The sequence below is a fragment of the Colletotrichum tamarilloi genome (assembly GCF_030869305.1).
Source record: "Colletotrichum tamarilloi strain Tom-12 chromosome Unknown Scaffold_12.1, whole genome shotgun sequence".
Taxonomy (NCBI): domain Eukaryota; kingdom Fungi; phylum Ascomycota; class Sordariomycetes; order Glomerellales; family Glomerellaceae; genus Colletotrichum; species Colletotrichum tamarilloi.
In genome coordinates this window covers 352787-372101 of record NW_026849395.1, presented here as the reverse complement: position 1 = coordinate 372101, position 19315 = coordinate 352787, and the positions used below count along the sequence as shown (strand labels likewise).

Below are 19315 nucleotides of genomic sequence, written 5' to 3'. Positions count from 1 at the left end.
CTTTCAACCATGGTACATAATCCAGAGTCGTCGCTCGCTCTGGTCGGACAAGATGGATTTCATTACAAGTGATAACTCGAGCATAATTATGGCACTTTGTTTGAATGAATGGTGTGGTTTGGGAAAGGAACGGATATGTTTCATGAATGGGGGAGAGCAAAGGCTTGTCCATGATGCGATGATTTGCGGAGAGAGTGACACCTGCGGTCCCCGCCCGGAGGCGTTTAGTTACGCAAATCCATGTTCAAGAGTCGCCGACCACTTTCTTGACGGTTCGCCATGCTTTGCTGTTTCTACGTCCTTTCTGGGGTTGAGCCCATCACGTTCAAGCAGACATCAGAACTCATCTTCTTGGAAAGACACATCGATGGAAAACATTAAAAAATAGATGGCCATTAGGGACTCAAGGATACGGGCGTAAAGTACCTAGCCTGTGAGGGAGTATCATCACGTTCCCGATGATGTCTATCTGTAGATCATCATGGCACTCCATCACTTCAGACAAGTGTAATACATTCAGGTTTACCGCCGTGCCGCCCAAGTTTTGGCTTATGATTGAAATAAAGGAAACTGGGTTTACCTCCTCCCCCTTCTGACAGAAAGCAGTAAGAAGGGGGCGTCCAGCACGACTGGCAAGCCTGGGCTGGCATTGGGTTGGATTTGGTCAATTAGTGTTTGTTCTGGGTAACGCAACCAGCCGGGTGTGTGATGGTGGGCGACCGAACGAACCGCGCCGGTCAGTCACATGCAGGACGGAGCCCTTCGAGTGAGGTGAAAGGTAGGGCATTAAAATTGGCGCTGGCTCTAAACACTCGTTTACCGGCCGTTTAGAGAAAGATACCTACTGCTGCGGCATATGATTGTCGTTGCATATTTGGGGATGGGGGGAAGGGGGGGTGGTGGAGGGCTGAGCCACGGTTCTCCTTGAATGTAGAGGTATCGGATGGCTTCCTTTGAGTTATGTTGGTAAAGTCGTGTTGGTGGTAACTGATGGGAATGAAGGTTCTGTCAAACGAGAGAGATTGTTTCTTTCATAAAGGACTGGTATTGTTCAGAGAACCGGGCGGTGAAGCATCTGGTTTGAACTATTTCATGTTCGTTCGGATGAGTTGATTCCCATTGTGATGGAGTCCGGCAAGTTTAGATAAGGGGGTGAGTACATTCCTTGACGCCAAGGGGGTTAATCATCCTGGGAGCGTCACTCGCTCGGATCAAACAAGTCAAGCCAAGGTCACAGCAAAGTCAGAGACTGCATGAGACGGAGCAACGCAATAGAAACTCCAAAATACGCTCTTCTTGACAAGAGCAGCCTTCCAGAGTTGATGCGATGATTAACGAATTGAAAATACGACCGCAAGGGGATGCAATTTCACGATTTCTTCCATGAAGATGATGACAGCGATTATCGCCGATGGGCCTCAATGGAGGTACTATTCGGAAGTGTGGCGGGTACAGTTAGGTACGGTGAGCATGACGGATTCATCTGATTGGAGGGCTGCCACTCGTGTACGTGTGAGTGTGTGGTGTGTCTTGGACCCAGTCACCAGTCTACCACCACCCCGGTCAGACATTAGGCGCAGGTAATCAAGGTAATCATTATATCACAACAAGGAACAAGAGCGAAGGGACGTTCGCCGCAACGGGGGAGGCAAGGGAGGGGAAACCCGAGATGGCATCAAGCGTGACAGATCCGGTAGAGAGTCTTTTCACCATCGATGCTGATAAGCGGAAGACCATTAAAGGATGGCCGAGTTTCATTTGAAGCCAGGTTCCGAAACTCTCTGATGTGAGGACGGGTACGCGGTTGAGAACGGAGGAGGATGAACGATGGATGGATGTGTGTTTGGTTACTAGATTTGGTTGGACGGGTTTGTACTGTACACGCACACCCACACACTCCTTCTTTCTTTCGTCTTCCTCCGTCTCCCTATCCCTACACTCTAACTCAGATAATACGGTTTGAGTGCTTTCATCGAGCGAGCGATTTGGAGTGGTTCAGGTGGCTTTCCTGTCTACCTGTGCCTGGCTGAGCATTGTGTTCAGGTTCTCCTCACATTCCTTGCCCTCATGCTCGCCGCTAGAGACAGATGCCTTGGCTCAATTCACGTATCTAACTTAACCTTGCCCCGACTGACATACTTTGACAGCGCGCTGATAGTTTATTACGTCTCATCCATCAATCAATGGTCCAATTCCATCGCGCTGATGGAGATGTAGAGAACTTGGGGGGGCAACAAACTGGAATAAGACCGATCGGATTACAGAGCAAGCATGATTAGGTAGTTAGCATGGCATTATTGGATTTGTATTCGCGTGCGTCTACATCTGCCTCAGCTGAGTATTGCTAAACTACGCTTCCATGCTTTCATGTACCTTAGTCTACTAAGACGGATCCCCCCGGTCAACCTTTTTGCCTTTTTGATTGCCCTTCCCGTTTTTACCTGGCTTGGTTTTCTGGTGCTGTACTGCGTAGGTCGTCGTACTCGTTCGTTCGATCATTCGTCGTATCTGTACTTTCTTGTCCTTTTAATTACTTTTGCTATGTAACTCGGCCGGTCGGTCGCTCACTCAGTCACTCACTCTCGGTGCCACGTTCCAACCAGAATACCTTTTACCCACTGATTTGCCTACTCGATCGTCTCTACGGGGGCCCAGATCTCGTTCGCCCGCTTCCGTGATTTCCCTTTTCCCTCTCTCCCTCCGAACTCATATCCCCTTCTCTGCGCAGTCGACCACGCACACACACACACAAGTGCTATTACTTGCTAGCCTATTTTTTTTTCTCATTAGCCCAGCTTCCTTCCCTTTCGATTGCTTACCTCCTCTCCCTCTTGCTCTTGCCATATCTATGGCCTGCCTGGTACCTTACCTCACCTTACCCTCTTTCTCACCAAAAGTAGTCATTGAGGTACTCTACACCTAAACCGACGACGACGTTAGCTCGCTTTTTTCACTCAACTTCCTTCCCACATCCCCCTTCCTCTTTTTCCCTCTCCCCCTTCCCATCCTATCCGGAGACCGGGGACCTAATTTGAACAAGTCCCTCCATCAATTCTAGGCCGTCGCTTCCGTTCAGTCTCGGTCGGCTTGTTTCTCGCCAACCCATCGCAACTCTGCAACTCAGTTTCTCTCTTTATCCCAGTCTCCCTACCATCAGACGCGACTCAAAGGGAAACCAACTTCCGGTCCACCCACCACTTGTTCCATCATCCACTTGACTTTGGTGTCAACTCTTACCGTCTACCCAACTCGCCTCGCCGTTTGTTGGTTCTTCGCCGCCTCCCGCTGTTCACGCAGAATTGCAACTGATCCATCTGCTGCTTACCTGCTTGCCTGCTTGTTTAATAAAGACCAGGGCTCAGTGTCATATTCGTCACGCCACCCTAGGGAGATAACCGACAAGTTTCGAGCGAAAAAAGGCGGAACTCGGCCACCGCACTCAACTTCACTCACAGCCAAGGCATCCTTTTTTTAAACCCTCCTTCTCACACCCTTGAGGGCCCGACCGTCTGCAACTTTGTCAAATCTTCTTGCCCATCCACAGACACACTCGGCTTTTTACTTTCTCTCTTCTCTTTGCACAAATCCATCAAATCGTCAATCGGTCTACCTGGACTCGAACAAGATACTTTGGTAAGAGCGTAACAGAGAGAAGAAGAGGTCCAAGTGTCGTTTCTCTCTCTTACGCATTTCTGCAGCCAACTCTTGCCGCTCTTCATTTCCCCTTCACCCAGCCCATACCAGCCCAGTCTTTGTCCAGGCTATCATCCCGCCTTGTCTCACAAATAAACCTGTCGGGTGGTCGGCAGTCTCGCACCCCATCCATACAAGCAGACACGTACGCCCAGCTAAGTGAGCCTGCTTTACTCTACTTGGTTTCCGTCAACTTTCAAGCTTCATCTCATCACCCCTTTATCCACGAAGGGAGGTCTCATCAGCAACACCGTCATCCCCTCATTTCTTCCCATCTTGCCGCACAGAGCAGTTGTCAACAAGACGAAGCTCAAGATGAAGACTCAACGGGCGGCGACAAAAGCCGTCACGGTCAAGAAGCGCATCAACAACAAACACAAGAACGCCGCGTACAAGGTGGACAAGTTTGAGGTTCCCGAAAACCCAACTCTTGAGGACATCAAGCACGCCGTCGGTCTTCAGGAACTAGAAGAACGCGTCAGAGATGCCAAAGAATCTGCATGGGAAACCGACTCTCTGCTGGAGGATGCCATCGCTGAGATGGGCGATGCAAAACTTTCCTCGGATGGTAGGTCTATCTCAGTCATTCATTCACCCACTCACACACTGCTCATGCAGGCGAGCATGACAATTCCTTGCTACCTATGTTTTGGGGATTACGTGTTCCTCTTATTACTCACTCACCCTCGATCGCTTCTATTACCTGATTGCTAACTCGTGCCTGAAAGATCCGGACAGCTGCACGCCTGACGAGGCCATGGGCCTGCGCCACCAATTAAGAGCGCTTGGTCCCGCAGAATTCTGTAGAAGAACCGTGGACGCCGGACGCTACACGGCCAAGAAGCTACTATCGGCCTTTGGCCTCAAGCCTCCCGCCTTCCTCGAGGGTGCCGAAGATGAGGCCTACTTCAGTCTCTTGTCGCTGGCCATCAGCCGAGAGCTGTCTAAACGCGCAAAGTTGTTTCGCTTCAACACGGTGGACGACGCCGTGGACCTGCTACAGCGGAGCAAGAACATCATCGTCCTAACTGGTGCGGGCATCTCTACCTCGCTCGGCATTCCCGATTTCCGCTCAAAGGGTGGTCTCTATTCTCAACTTGAGCATCTGGGACTCAACGACCCGCAGGAGGTGTTTGACATTTCCGTCTTTAAGCATGACCCGACCATCTTCTACACCGTTGCCAAGGACATTCTGCCGTCGACCAACCGTTTTACACCGACTCATGCCTTCATCTCCATGCTTGAGAAGAAGGGCAAGCTGCTTACCAACTACACTCAGAACATTGACAACCTTGAGGCCAAGGCCGGCATCTCTCAGGACAAGCTCATCCAGTGTCACGGTTCCTTCGCAACCGCGACTTGTGTTCAGTGCCGCTTCAAGTGCGACGGCGAAGAGATCTTTGACGACGTTAAAGCTGGCAAGATCCCGCGTTGCCCCCGCTGCATCCAAAACCTTCGTCCCAATGGCAGCAGTAAGCGCAAGCGCTCGGCGGGCACCGAAAGAAAGCGCCGCAGGTTCAGCTCCGACGATTCGACGTCAGACGGCGAGTACGACATCCCTAGCGTAGGCGTTATGAAGCCCGACATCACCTTCTTCGGCGAAGCGCTGCCTGATGAGTTCAGCAGGCGTCTGACGGAGCACGACCGCGACAAGGTGGACCTCGTCATCGTTATCGGTACGAGTCTGAAGGTGACGCCGGTGTCTGAGATAGTATCCTGGCTACCGGCCAACATCCCCCAGATCTACATCTCGCGCCAGGCCGTCAATCACATCAACTTTGATATTGACCTGCTTGGCGACTGCGACGTCGTCGTCTCGGAGCTGTGCCGCCGCGCCGGTTGGCCGCTCGAGCACGAGATGGTGCCTCAGGACCAGGTCGTCAAGGTGAACCCGGACGGCGGGTGCGTGAGCAGACACGTCTTTGAGGTCGTCAACCCTAAGCAGCCGCCGCCGCCTATGCAGCAAATCTCCAAGCTCGAGACTGAGTCCGAGATGGCGAAACCGACCAAGGGACCCAGAAAGCCTCGAAGGTCGAGAGACGCTGTCTGAGACTGGAACTTCTTCTTGCAAGTTGTCAACCACCTCACCCTCGCTCTCTTGCTCGCTTTTCTTCTTTCTGTCCGCTCATTGTCTCTACCTACAGATACTCCCTTGTGCCCTTCTCACTTTCTCAGACAATTGCATCTGAGAGCGCTTCACGCGGCACCCGTCAATGGTTTAGAAGGGGGAAGAATGCCCATATACGGTACCTGATTCGACGAAACGACACAAAGCCCCCAAAACACAAGACGGAACGGCACTATTGCCGGTAGCAGCAATGCAAGCGTCAACGAACAGCCTGGTACCGCAACCTACACTCACTGCCCCCGGTCAAGTCTCGGGGCTTTGTGGCTGCGGGCCATCGCCACGTCGCCCCCTTCTCGGTTTTGGCCAGACACAGCGCGTCAGGCATAAATGGGTTTTTTCCCTATTACTCCACAGCACAACACAGGGCAGCACCGCGCCACTTCGGTCAGCGAATCCGTAGTTGCGCTCTGCACCAGCCCTCTCACCCTAAGTAATCTCGACCTTTTGGAGTCTCTTCATATGGCAGCCAAAACGGTCATCGCGTTGTTCCCTTTACGGAGGAATACATCAACTCATAACCTCAAACCTCAAAACGAGGTTTTCTTTTTCTTTCCTGATACCACAGATTGCGATGTTTTGAGCCCTTTTTTCACTTGCACTTGCTTTATTATTTTGTCGGCTTTTAATTCGAAAACGGAGGTGGAACAGGGCTGACGGAGGAAAGGAAGAACGTGGCGGAAACGGCGTTTGAGGCTCTCGCGAAAGGAAAACCCATGCACGGTCTGGTGTGTCTTGTGTCTTTGATTTGTTTCGTTTTGTCAGAATACCTAGAGAGAGGGGCCCTAGAGAGGCTTTTTTCCCTTTTATTTTACGCGCGCACCCGCGCAAATGTCCGTTTTTCTCTAGAGACAGAAACTCAGACAGAAAGGTTCCCGTTTTTTGATAGTTGATCAATGGATTGCAATCATCAAGATGTCAACGATACTAAGGAGTTCAACATGTGCACTTTGACGATGGTCTCTGAACAAGCTATATCGTAAGGTACATACATAGATGTGAATGTAAGCCAAGTCAGCGCAGAACGGCCCAGACGAGGCAACGCTGGTTGAATCTCGAGTAAGGCAGCAGTGGTGACTCAAGCATTCTGTCACCTACCCGTCTTACATGCGCCAAAGTGCATCAACCCCCGCGAACCATACTTCAAAAGTCGAGTGGCAACTCAAGGCTGTCCAAACAGCCTGCTCACCGGTGTGACCTACCCAGCAAGGCAACCGAACAGCGCAACTTACTATACGAACGACTGATTGAGGGTAGCCCGGTGCTTGGCAAGGAGGGCGGGGGCGGGACTGAGGTTTGGTTGCTTGCGTTACCTTTACGTGTATCTGCCTAGCAGGCTACCACGCATCACCGTTCTTCTCATTGAGCCTCACTCGCGTGCTTATACCTTACCTTGCCTCACCGACCAACCCCCTTTCAAGCCTCGATGGTGGCGGTAAAGCCACTTACCTTTGCCCTGCCTTGTATTGGTCACAGGATATCTGGGTGAAGTTCACTACAGGGCGGGGGCGGACGGGAGGGTTGATTCGGGGATGTAAGTGCCGGGTTCAAGCGAGAACTTGCAACAATGCCTCAAGGCAAACACGACACCGTGATCAACGAGGATACATCGGATGGCACTATCAGCTGACAACCAGAAGCCGTATCTTCAGCAGCAAACCTGCCTAGAAAGCCAGCTCGACGTTGTTGCGGTCACCGCATCCCTAAGTAGGATTCATTTAGCCATGTAATCGGGCTAAATTGACAGTGTGCCACTGGCAACCATGGCGGTAAACCAACCTCGCCCCGTCATCGGCTGCATCTGGTTCTTTGTGTCCGAATAGTGTTGATGTTCAAGTTCGTCTCGTATACCTACTAGGATCAGCGACACCGCCACGAAAAGTGTTTCCAACACCCGCCCGCTCGCCAAACCTGTCTTTATCGAGTAATTTCTGGTGAGTATTGTTGGTTTCTCGTGGAGGCATGAAGTTAGACAGTCAGGTGTTGAGATCTCTGCAGGGGGGTAACTAACTCGCCTTCCAATCTTTCGACATGACTGGCCAAACCATTCGATGCCTCGTGATGAGACCTCAATCAATCACTGTCGTGGATCGTGGGTTCTCATGGATTCAGTCAAAGTAAGACGGCTTCAACCGTTGTCTGCTCAGCTACTGCCTCTATCGCTCATTGTATACAAGCATTGCCCAGCTGTTTCGCCCTGAGAACTTCTGCATCTCAAGAATCCACCTTTCACTTCACATGTCCCTTAGAGTTGCGAATTGAGAAATTCGTCTAGCCAGGTCGTTAAGAATATTTTTTACTGATTATGAGTTCCCTCTTAATATGTTCAGGCTTTCGTCCCCTGGTTATCCTGTTCGGTCTGCATACGGTCATCGGTCTAATAATAATGTGAAAGCAAAAAAGTGAGGGCTCAAAGCCTCCTCAAACGGGATGACCGGTTGTCGCAAAACCCCGCGCATGAGAACCAAATACTCGTACAGATACATTGCGCGCTCTGAAATTTTTCTTTTCGCTCACAAACTCCACGTGACCATATGTAAGTGATGTCGCCAGTACCGGGCAACAGTTAATGTACTCCTCATTGCTTGGCCGTCTTCTCATCTCCGGCCTTCTCGTTTGTGGTGGTTTCCTCCCGGGGTTCTTCTCTGATCGAGTTCTCTCGAGAGACCCCTCTCCTAACATTATTGTCAGAGTCGTCGCTATCCCGACGTCTCCGTTCGGCAGGCTGCCAGTTGGCAGCAATGCCAGCAGCCACAATGCCGGCCATGACGGTAGGAGCACCGAGGGCCGAGTTGGAGCGGCTGCGCGAGCTGCGAGAGCGCTTGCGCGACTCGGGTGTTGCGGCGAGGGAGCCGAAGCTGTCCTCTCGTGTGGGCGTAGAGGGTGACTTGATAGAGTTGCTACGCGAGTGTGACGGGCTGCGCGAGCGAGCAAAGGTTTCGCGGGGGTGCTGTACAGCGAACTTCAGGTTGTTCAAGCGTCCACCCTTCATGCGCTTGATGAATGTCAATTCATCGCGGACGTCGGACAATGGCTCCGGATACATCTCGAACTGCTCCTCATCTGAGACCGTGAGGCCCGGAACGGAGTCCTTGGCACGGCGTTTGAGGTAATCGGGGATCAAACGCTCAATAAGAGCGTCGGGGATGAGACGGATGACCACGCCGAAAGGAATGGAGATCAATCCAAGGATAATGGCCATAGCCCACTGGGTTCCGGTTTGACCCTCGTCGGCGATCTGGAACGCGGCTCCGCCAAAGAAAACAATGAGGATCTGTCCACCGATCATAATGGCGCTGATGCCAACGAAGAACATGTTCTTTGTCAAGCCCTCGAAGATGTTGAAGTTGTTGTCCAAGCGACGGTTGCTATCAAGCTGTTAGTTCCTTGAGTTCGAGATAACGAAGAGAATTAACACTTACTTCCACTGATTGAAGATCTGCATCCACACGAAGGTATTGAAAACCAACGTGGCGATCTGATCATCAGGGATGTGCTCCGGACCAGGAACAACAGTCTCCTTTCCGTAGAAAAGCATAAAGGTGATGGCGAGTTGGTAGACGGCCTGTCCGAGAATCATCTTCCACATCGTAGTTGTAATGATAGATGCATTGCGTCTTTCAGGCTTTCTGTCAAGAACGCTGTCTTGGGGAGGATCAGTAGCGAGGGCAAGGGCTGCGAGCGTGTCCATGATCAAATTGACCCAAAGCAGTTGCACAGCAGTGAGGACTGAAGTGCTGCTCACGGCAGTGACAAACGTGAGAATGACGGCGGTAACGTTAACCGTAAGCTGAAACTGGAGGAATCGTTTGACGGCATCATTGACAGCACGACCCCACTTCAAAGCCTTAACGATAGAGTTGAAGTTATCGTCCATAAGAATAATTGACGAAGCTTCCTTGGCAACCTCAGTACCCGCAATTCCCATGGAAAAGCCAACGTCGGCTGTCTTGAGCGCAGGGGCGTCGTTGGTTCCGTCACCGGTCACAGCGACAATGTCTCCCTTTGCCTTGAGACGCTTCACCAGGATTCGCTTGTCCTCAGGACTCGAGCGGGCGAGAACGCAGAGACGCGGGATAATGGCCTCTTGCTCAGACTTGGTGAGGTTGCGGAACTCAGGACCCTCCATGACAAGCCCATTAGGTTGCAGAATACCACACTCCTTAGCGATAGCTTCAGCCGTAAGCTTGTTGTCTCCAGTGACCATGCGAACCATAACGCCCGCCTTCTGGCACAGCTTAACAGCCTCCGGAACTCCCTCGCGCAAGGGATCCTGGATACCAACCATACCGATAAAGGCCATCGTTCGGAACATGAAATCGAAGTCGACCTCGCCTCCATCAACGCGACGGGCATTGCGAGGGGGCCACTGTTCGAAGTCCCTGTAGGCAATGCCAATGGTTCGGAGTGATCGGGAGGCGTAGGTATTGATTAGGGTGTTGACCGTCTGGAAGTTGGCCTCGGTCATCTGTACAAGGGTGGCATCCTGAGACGGGTCACGGAAAATCTGGTTGCACTTTCCGAGAACAATCTCGGAAGCGCCCTTAACGTAGACTCGGGCACCTCCTCCGGGAAGCTGAACGACGATTCCCATACACTTGCGACCAGAGTCGAAGGGAATGAGTTGAAGAATCTTTGCGTTCTCGCGTTCCTCAGCAACAGGACCCATGCCGAAGTAATCACGCGCCAAGAGAAGCAGCGCGGTCTCCGTCTTCGATCCAACGTATGTCTTCTCGCCGTCAACCTCACCTTCAAAAGCCGTAGAGTTGAGTGAGATCGAGTTGACGAGGATTTCTTTGACCGGTGCACTGAGCATCTTGGCGAATTCCGCAATCGAAATATCAGCAGAGGCATCGAGAGCAGAATCATCGCCATCGTTGGATCCGTCAGGACGCAATCCGCCAAATCGGTGGGTAGTACCAATAGTGCCAGCAACGACTTGCATCTTGTTTTGTGTGAGGGTGCCGGTCTTGTCGGAGCAAATGGTGTTGGCATTTCCCATGACCTCACAAGCCTTGAGGTGCCTGACAAGATTCTGATCCTTCAGCATGCGTCTCGTAGCGAACGAGAGGGCGAGCGTGACGGCTAGGGGAAGTCCTTCGGGTACAGCGACAACGATAATAGTAACAACGGTAATGACGATGTTGATAAAATCCTGTCCCTTTTGAGCTGGGGTGACCGAAGCCGGTTGTTTGGGGAGCTTGACGAGGAATTCGATGAAGAGGACGATGAAGAGCAATAGACCTGCAGCGCCTCCGAGCTTGGCGATGTATTCGGCAATGATGTTAAGCTTCGACTGTAGGGGTGTAACCTCCGGGTCCTCGTCCAAAGCCATGAGAGTCTTGCCGAATGATGAGTGGATACCGGTAGATGTAACCATAAAAGTGCCAACGCCTTCCATGATTCTGGCGCCAGATTGAATAAAAGGATCCAGTTTCTTCGGGTCATCGCCGTTCTGAATAGCCGTGAAGACTTCCTCGCCGTTTCGCTTCTTGATGATGTCCGATTCTCCCGTAGCTTGAGACTCGTCACACTTGACATTGAAGCCTTCGATCAAGATTCCGTCGACGGGGATCAGATCACCCGGCTCAAGGTGAATCACATCTCCAGCCAAAATATCGTGTACTGACAGCTCGATGGTCTTTCCCGAGCGGACGACCTTGACGTTGCGATCCTTCTTCCTCTTGTTCAACTTGGCGAATTGCCTCTCTTTGCTGTAGTCGTTGAGGGATCCCACAATAACAACGATGGCGATAGCAACCACAATAGCAACACCTTCGACCCATTCAACCTTTGGTTCGTCGGGAGCGTGCGGCAAGCCCACTGTCTGGTAGATACCAATAGCGAGTGAGACTACCGCGGCAGCTGTCAGAAGCATGAGAACCTTATCCTGGTATGTAATCCACATTAGCTGAAGAAGAGTCTTGCCCTTCTTCTCGGGGATCCGGTTGTCCTTAAAAATGCGCTTGCGATCAGAAAATCCGCCGTCGTCATGCTTAGCGTGGTGGCCAGTGTTTTGTCTCGCGGGGGCTGCCGGAGTTTCGCTCTCCTTGAAATCCCCAGATGAATGAATGTGAGCCGTTGCGTCGTTGAAGGAGACTTGACCGTCTAGGTGGACTTCATCCAAGCTCAATCCGGCCTTGCGATCACTGCGAAGACCCTTTGCAATACCAGTCAAACCTCCAAGAGCGTAGTATGCGCCCAAACTCTTCGGGTTGAACATCTTGTTCAGCTGGCCAGGCGTAAAAGCAAAAGGGTTATTCTCCGCAACGAAATCTCCTTCACTGCCCTTGTCTGGACGCAGGGCGCTATCGTCGTTCATAATCTTCTCGTTGGACATGGGACTGGGCTTCATAGTCTTTTCGGTTGACTGGCTCAGTACAGCAATGGTCTCGCCCTGGGAAGACATGTCGTCGGAATCGATAGAATTCTGTCGAGAGCGCAAGTTGCTGGGAACAGCCAGGAAGGCACGGTCGTTGCCTCTCAAGGTCGCAACAGGACTGGACACATTGTGCGGGCTTTGGGGCCTGCTGCTATCCTTGGCGTCGAAAGAGGTGTCGGCACGAAGCTTCGGTTTCGATGGCTTCTCTTGTGAAGCTGACCACGGCGCACCAGCACCTTCCGGTACGGTCGTCGGACTGACTGCCTCATCTTTGGGCGATCCGGGTGAGTTGGACACGTCTTGTTGGGTTTCCTGAGCCATGGCTGGTGCAGGACTTGTGGTGTCGACACCGGTGGCAGACGGGTCTATGGTAATGGTCGGGCTACAGAGAAGAGAGTCAGTCCTATATCCAACTAATCGCTCAGAGGCCAACGGATGCCGCTGACTGCAAACGTACGCTCGATTCCTCCGTTGCGGCGCAGGGCCATCTTCGGGGGTAGAATTCGGATCCATGATTCCCAATCAAGCTCGACACTGCCGCCTTGTTGCGGCGGCGTGTGATGGTGAAGCGAGGCAAATGAAGTGCGCCAGTGTGTACGAAAGAAGTGGTAGCGTGAGGCTGTGCCGGTAAAGGAAGGAGGCAGCCGGGAGGCGAAAGGAGCGACGATATCCAAAGGAGGTAAAGTATATTTTTGAAGATACAATGGCGAAAACCTGTCGTCAATGTTGAAGACTAGGTTGAGGTTGGCAGGCGTGTTGTAGTTGTATTATGCAGAGCGCAAGGGCGCGTCGTGGTGTGATATCGATGAGGGTATCCGCGGTCGTTGGTCTCGACAGTGGATATCGGCGAGTGCGTATTACTGCACGACGTCCTAAGATGAGTAGAAGTGGTTTTGGTAAAGGAAAACGTTTGGTATTTCCTTCTCTCACTCTACATTGCGGGACGCAAAGGAATGGGCAGCCAAGCAATCAGAGAAAAGAGACAAGGCGAGGGAATGATGCGATGGGAGAAAGATGGGACGTTGAAGTTGGTTTGAATCAATCCAAGTCCATTCCCAATTCAAAGCGCCTACTAGGAGCCAAGACTGGAGTAAGAAGAGCTTGAGACAAGCCAGCGACTAGATCAGGTGGCTGTCTTGGTAGTGATGTATCCGTTCGGCACGGCCTGGGAAAGAGGGACCTTGGGGGCAAATGAACGAAATCCAGGACGACAGACACAGGATGGGATGAAGAGGAGGTTTTGCCCCTTGTCACGTCTCCTCTGTGTTGAGCATTTCGTGGGAGGCGGCGGTTGTGCCATGCCATGGCATGGTCTAGAAAAGATGAGTGAGAGTTTGGATCTCCCACATGTGGTGCCAAGAAGGAGGCAGTGCAAAGAAGTATACCTCATTGGACGGAGGGAAGGTCCCTACAGGGGTAAGCCGGTGTACTTTGTACTGGGAGTCCTGCTACTCCGTTTGCGGGTTAGCCTGCCCGTCGTTGCTGGAAGGGGTCCCAGTAAGGTACCTAGGTAGCTTGTCAGGAGAAAGAAGCTCATCAACGCCGTACACTTCATGTCTTGACGCCTCCCATACCCATTGCGAAGCTACCTCCCTCTACATATGGAGCCCTGGCTCGCTCTCTCCTCATCACCAAATGGTGGGAAGATCCACCCCGGCCCCGTGTGGGGCAACTTCCCATTTCACACGGTACGTTGCCAAGGCCAAAGGTACCTTCTTCTTTTTTTTCCCCCTTCTTTTCCACCCGTCGTGGTAGTGACGCCCTTTCCAGCCAAGTCCTTCAAATTCATTCCAATAGAACAGACCATCATTGTTGCTTTTCCCCCAAGGGTTGGGTCCCTTGAGACGTTCAGATTCTGATTCAAAAATTGACGCCAGCCGAATCGAACCGGCTATATTTCCAATATCCCGATTCCCCCGTTCCCCAAACATTGGACTCGTCTTGCTGCTGACTTCACAGGTTGTCAAACTTCATTCCTCAACTTACTACAGACACTCCAAACATCTGGGCGGTTACTACTATTACCTTGCCTATATATGATGCGTAACCAGGTGGACTTATTGGCCTAGGGTGTTTTGCTTGGAACAGGCCCTGAATCAGGACGAGAACGCGACGACTGGATAGCACATGCTCGCTCTTATCAAATTCAACGGATACCTCTCGCTCCACAAGCCCACCATCGGCGCTACCTCAACTTTGACAGGAGCGTTTCTTTACTCCGTACGGAGCACGCAGTACGCATCTGCTTCATTTGTTTCGACATCGTGTTTCTTCGCCGCTGCGGCACCGACTCTTACAGCGCCCCATACGAATGCTGCGTAGGCACTCCTCGTACTCTGTACAAAGTCCCACCTATCATCTGGCCATGGGTCTTGCACTCGTACCCCCAAGAACCGACCTCCATCCTCGAGGCTGAGCGCCAGCTTGACTCCCGACGCCCGGCGGCTATTGAACAACCTGTCAAGCTACGAAGGAATCAAGCTCCCTTTTGAGAGACTCCAAACGAGGACTGGCTCGCCTTGGCTGATACTGTTAGTCGCCTCACGGATAAGCAACTTGAATCATCGATGAACCTAGGGCTAGCGTCTTCTGAACCTGCGACTAGAGGAGCAGAGCAGCACAAGTTGCCCACGCCCATTAACTCCCGTACAAGTCCAGCATCTCGATAAGATCTGATTCAGCCATCTTGGTAGTCTTCAACATGACCATCTACTTAAGTTCTGGCAAAGTAATTGGAACTTTCGAATCCAAAAACACCCACAGTGCGACAAAGTGTTCGATCGGGCCAGACCTGCGGGTGGAATGGCAGGCTGCAGTGGCCCAAGATCGACAGCCAGAACAGCATCCTGCAGTACAAAGCTTTTACATTTCCAATAATCGACCAGCTTCTTACTCTGTAAGCCCCCTTCCCCCGTGCCGCATCTTCTCTCTCTTGGTCTGATACACACGACGGCTTTTCCGTCGTCTGGGGGCTTCCAGGGCTCTTCCATGTGGTGCTGAAGCAGGCGTTCTCGGGAGGCATACCAGCCATCCACGTCGAACATAGCGCTTTCGCCTTCTTTCAGACACTTGTGCCGTATCACATCTAGATGATTGTGCCTTGCCTCTTGTCTGGGTTGGTCCGGGGTACCGGGGATCATGGGCATACCAAAAAGCAAGGACGTGCCTTGTTGAGCGAGTTCGGATCATCGCATTCCAACAAGCCGTCTCGGAAGAGATGAGATAGATGTTGCATCACAAATCGCATCTGTCATTTAGGCCACTTTGCAGGATACCTCGCAGTGCGCCTAGGCAATGGGTTTTGCAAATCTCACATTCGCATTGCCTGACCTGCACTGGACAGAAATGGCGCCAATAAGTAGACGGAAATATGGCGACATTGACCATCCTGTTCTGTGTTACGGCGGTTAACTGGCTCGTTGGGATGTGCGCGCTGGCTTGCCCAGTCTGGCAGGTCGGGACCGGTTGTTTGATACGAGCAGCAGACAATGCACCAACGAATCAACCATCGGCCGGCTGAGGTGGTGTCCGCTTGGTGGTCTGTCATCTCTTTCAAGGCCGACGTCAGGTACGCTACACTGTTCGTACTGTCTCTACGGATACAGATATGCGACTACGAATACAAAGTACCGGCTCGAGGTTCAGAGTTCAACAGCGGGGCAACACAGCGACAGATGCCAAAACGCCAAGACAAATTTTCATGCCAACGCTCGATGGGGCTCTTTAGGATTGCACTCGAACCTGCATGGCTTGTCCCTTACCTTATCTCAAGGTTGGACAAGGTCAGGGTTTGCACGAGATGTGCGCCGATGCTCGCCTCAACTAAACTCCATGGTTTGAAATTCCACGAATTTTTCTCAAGGTGTAAAGTTGCATTGATTGTACGGATATTTGCGCAACAGCTTCTTCTTTTTTCCACTCCTCTTCTCGGTCTGTCTTGACGGGCGGCACGGCGGCCACACCACAATCGCCGCACAAGACCAAAAGAGGCACCGCAGCCAGGCTCCTACTCGACGATCATGCACAATGACGAGCGACTCGATTCCTAGTCGTAGCTCTCACGTTAGATGGAACGCCCCTCCTCAGATTCGAGAAGGATGGTGTGGCTTACTCCAAGTTGATCGCGCACATCTGACGTCTTACATGAACGGTCTTACTTGGAGCTTCTTCTTCAACACAGCAATTCCTCTCAAACCCGCAGGAGCCAGGAGTAGTAGCATCATCATCATCAGGGTATGTCTCAATCATCATTGAGAGCTGTGCATACTACAGGCGAACTCCGGAGGCACAAGTCCGGGAAGTGGGTGGAAAGCATCAAGTGCTAGGCGAGCGAAACCTTTTACAGTTCAAACTTGCCTTCGAAGCATTTGGGTCCAATTTCTCGGCCATAATTCTACAGTGGAAGAAACGTATTACGGAGTATGGACCCGGGCCAGAGCAGTCAGAAGCAAGCAACAGCTGGATTGACGACCACCCACAATTTTCATCGCATTCCCGAATCCCTTTAGCAGCTGTCTTTGTCAATGAGTGACAACAGGCGAACCGAACCGCTTGGCATCCATAGGCAAGATGATGCCAAGACCAAAGTCGCCAAATTACGACAGTGGCCGCGTCTGTTCAAAGATGAACAATAAGACGGCAGGTTCTCTGATTCATGCCGGATGGGACGTTTCTCCTATTTTGCAGAGGCGCAAGAGTTCAGAGTTGCAGTTGGGTTCTCCAGCGCAATCTTGGCCTGCTCCGCTTGTTTGTTTTGGCGCCCTGGACACGTTGGCTCTGCCTCGAATACCAAATACCATCCCGTGCTCCCCTCGCACCGGAATGGCGGGTGCCCACTACTTAATTCCGTTACCGACATGAGAGGCATCGGGGCCCTGGCCGAATCGGACGGGCATGGGCCACCCGTGGGACGTGGGTGAAGGAGACGGCGCCACGAAGGTCCAGACTTTGGAGTCTCTGAGTCTTTGAGTCCTTTTCTGGAACTCCACATCCCAGCTTCCCGCGAATGCCAGAAACCTACTGTTTCTCCATGGTCGGTCGGCCTTGCCTTGTTGACCACGGGCACATACGATGCCATGCCATGTCATGCTATACTTTGGATTCGTGCCCGTTCTCGGTTACCGCTCTGGGCGCCCTAGGTGCCCGGTCTCTTGACACAAAGTGAGTCGATTCGCTTAGCAGGGCTTTCTTCTCTGCATTGTCATCATCATTCCGGTACTTGATCTCCCGGCCCTAACCCTCGAGGAACCCATCTTGACCTGTGGAATGCTTGAACGCCTAGATGTGCAATAGTATCCACAAAAATGCCTGCCACCTTCGTTTTACCTAGTGCACGTCTGTGTGTGTCCTGCCGCGGCAACCCAGCTCTGGTGAAGGCCTAACAAAGACAAACCCATTCATCTCACAACTTTTGACTACAGCCTCTGGATGCCTGACCGCAGTCCGATTCCAAAGAAACTAGCCGCTCTGGATTCGGTAGCCTCGACGCCTGAAAAGGCAGAATTCCCATTCAGCCGACGAATCCGCGGTCACGGCCAGCATCAATCCGTGGTCAACCTGGGAGTACCACATCTTTGCTCCGGTTGCTTGTCTCCCCAACATCCGAGAGCCGACGAAACATCAACATCCAACCATCAGCCAATGCCGTCTAACACCGTCCACCATCCGACCCGAGGCCTCTTCACCTCCGCATCTTGCCCCGCATCACACGAAGCTGTCGGTGGTATAATCACACATTTGAATTCGGCCCAATCAACTAACAACTCAAAAAAGAAGTAGTCAACTACAGAAGACACAAACCTTATCGTTTCTCATCCGAAGAGCCAGTTTGCGTCTTGACTCGCCAGCTAAACAGAGTCCCAAAAGACTTCAAACTACCTTTCCAGTCCACTGCGGTAGTTGACTTCCAGCTGAGCCGGAGGTGGCCTTCCAAGCTGTCAAGTTTCGCAACCCGCTCGGTTCCCCCTCTTAGACTCGCAACTCGTGATATTCAGCTCGACCTTCACCCCTTCTAGATTCTAGATTCAGGTCTAGACTTTCCCAAACTCAACACAACCCCAACCACAACCACGACCACAACCACAGCTGCCGATGAGTGAGCGGCCAAAAAGACAACGCTCGAGAGTCCACCTTGCCCCCTCCATTTTGCAACCTACCGCCCGCCTGCCGGACTAGACTGAGATACGTTCTCCGCTATATCTCACAGCGGCAAGGTATCATCTAGTAGTTGATCTCTGCATGACCAACCGGCTTGCGCGCCGTCATCAACAGACGTCGATTGAATGAGGCTGAGCAGCTTCGGAGCGTGGGAGCGAAACTTTCTCGGCAATCACTGCAACCCAGAGAATTCCTTGATACCCAATCATTCAAACGAGGGAAGGAGAAACATCGGGTCGGCCTGCGGGTGGCGATCTGACACTCAACCCTCACGGAAGGTAACTTGAGGCTCCCTCATGACCCCGTAGGCTCTCTCCTAAACCTCGGGTTTTCGATTCAATCGGCGGCCTCTGCAGCTGAAAAAGACATCGTGTTCATCGACACTTTGTTCATATCGAATACGCGCTTTAAGCAACATGCCTCAGCTAGGCCACTCTTGTGACACCCAGTCGAAGAGGCAACCCGGTTCGGTAGGTATATACCAAGCCAGTCATTGAGGCTGTGCTCGCCGGCACAAGATGTTTCACTGCAGCCAACCACGTGGTGGTGTGTAGTGACCCCCAATGTCTGACGACCCGTGGTGAGATTCGACCTGGTGTCACCGAAACAAACCCGTCGAGACAATCTTCCCAGACTTTCTCGTTCTCGCAGCGCCCGCCGCGCGATACTATTGTCCGGGATTTGCGGATTGTCGTGTGTGTATGTGTGTGTAACAGTGTGAGAGGGCGTGGCGTCAGTTTGCCTTCCCGCCGCCAACGGGCTTGCGGGGCCGCAAGCGAAAGGCGGTCAGCTCACTGTCCGAAATCTCCGGCTGCAAAAAACAACTTACAATAGCTCTCTTGAACGAGCACATGACATCTGAACAAGTTTAATCTCATCCAAACCTTTCTTTGGCTCGAGTAATATTGAACATTCAATGACACAACAACCGAGCACTGCTCTTTTGAAAAAGAGAGAAC

The 19315-nt window shown here is 52.1% G+C and overlaps 3 protein-coding genes across 3 annotated transcripts; 2 read left to right on the top strand and 1 right to left on the bottom strand.

The window, feature by feature from the left end:
- Window positions 1-4008: 4008 nt before the first annotated feature.
- On the top strand, window positions 4009-5743 carry CTAM01_04932 (Sir2 family protein; the record flags this gene model as incomplete). Its single annotated transcript, XM_060520962.1, has 2 exons — window positions 4009-4261; window positions 4422-5743. 2 exons carry the CDS (start codon window positions 4009-4011, stop codon window positions 5741-5743), a joined length of 1575 nt encoding a protein of 524 aa, XP_060384331.1.
- Window positions 5744-8396: 2653 nt separating this feature from the next.
- On the bottom strand, window positions 8397-12713 carry CTAM01_04931 (calcium-translocating P-type ATPase; the record flags this gene model as incomplete). The annotated part of the gene is made up of 3 exons (XM_060520961.1): window positions 8397-9186; window positions 9241-12582; window positions 12658-12713. 3 exons carry the CDS (start codon window positions 12711-12713, stop codon window positions 8397-8399), a joined length of 4188 nt encoding a protein of 1395 aa, XP_060384330.1.
- Window positions 12714-15688: 2975 nt separating this feature from the next.
- Window positions 15689-16454, top strand: CTAM01_04930 (uncharacterized protein; the record flags this gene model as incomplete). Its single annotated transcript, XM_060520960.1, has 2 exons — window positions 15689-15768; window positions 16103-16454. The coding sequence occupies 2 exons, from the start codon at window positions 15689-15691 to the stop codon at window positions 16452-16454; spliced, it is 432 nt and encodes a 143-aa protein (XP_060384329.1).
- Between the last annotated feature and the right edge of the window lie 2861 nt (window positions 16455-19315).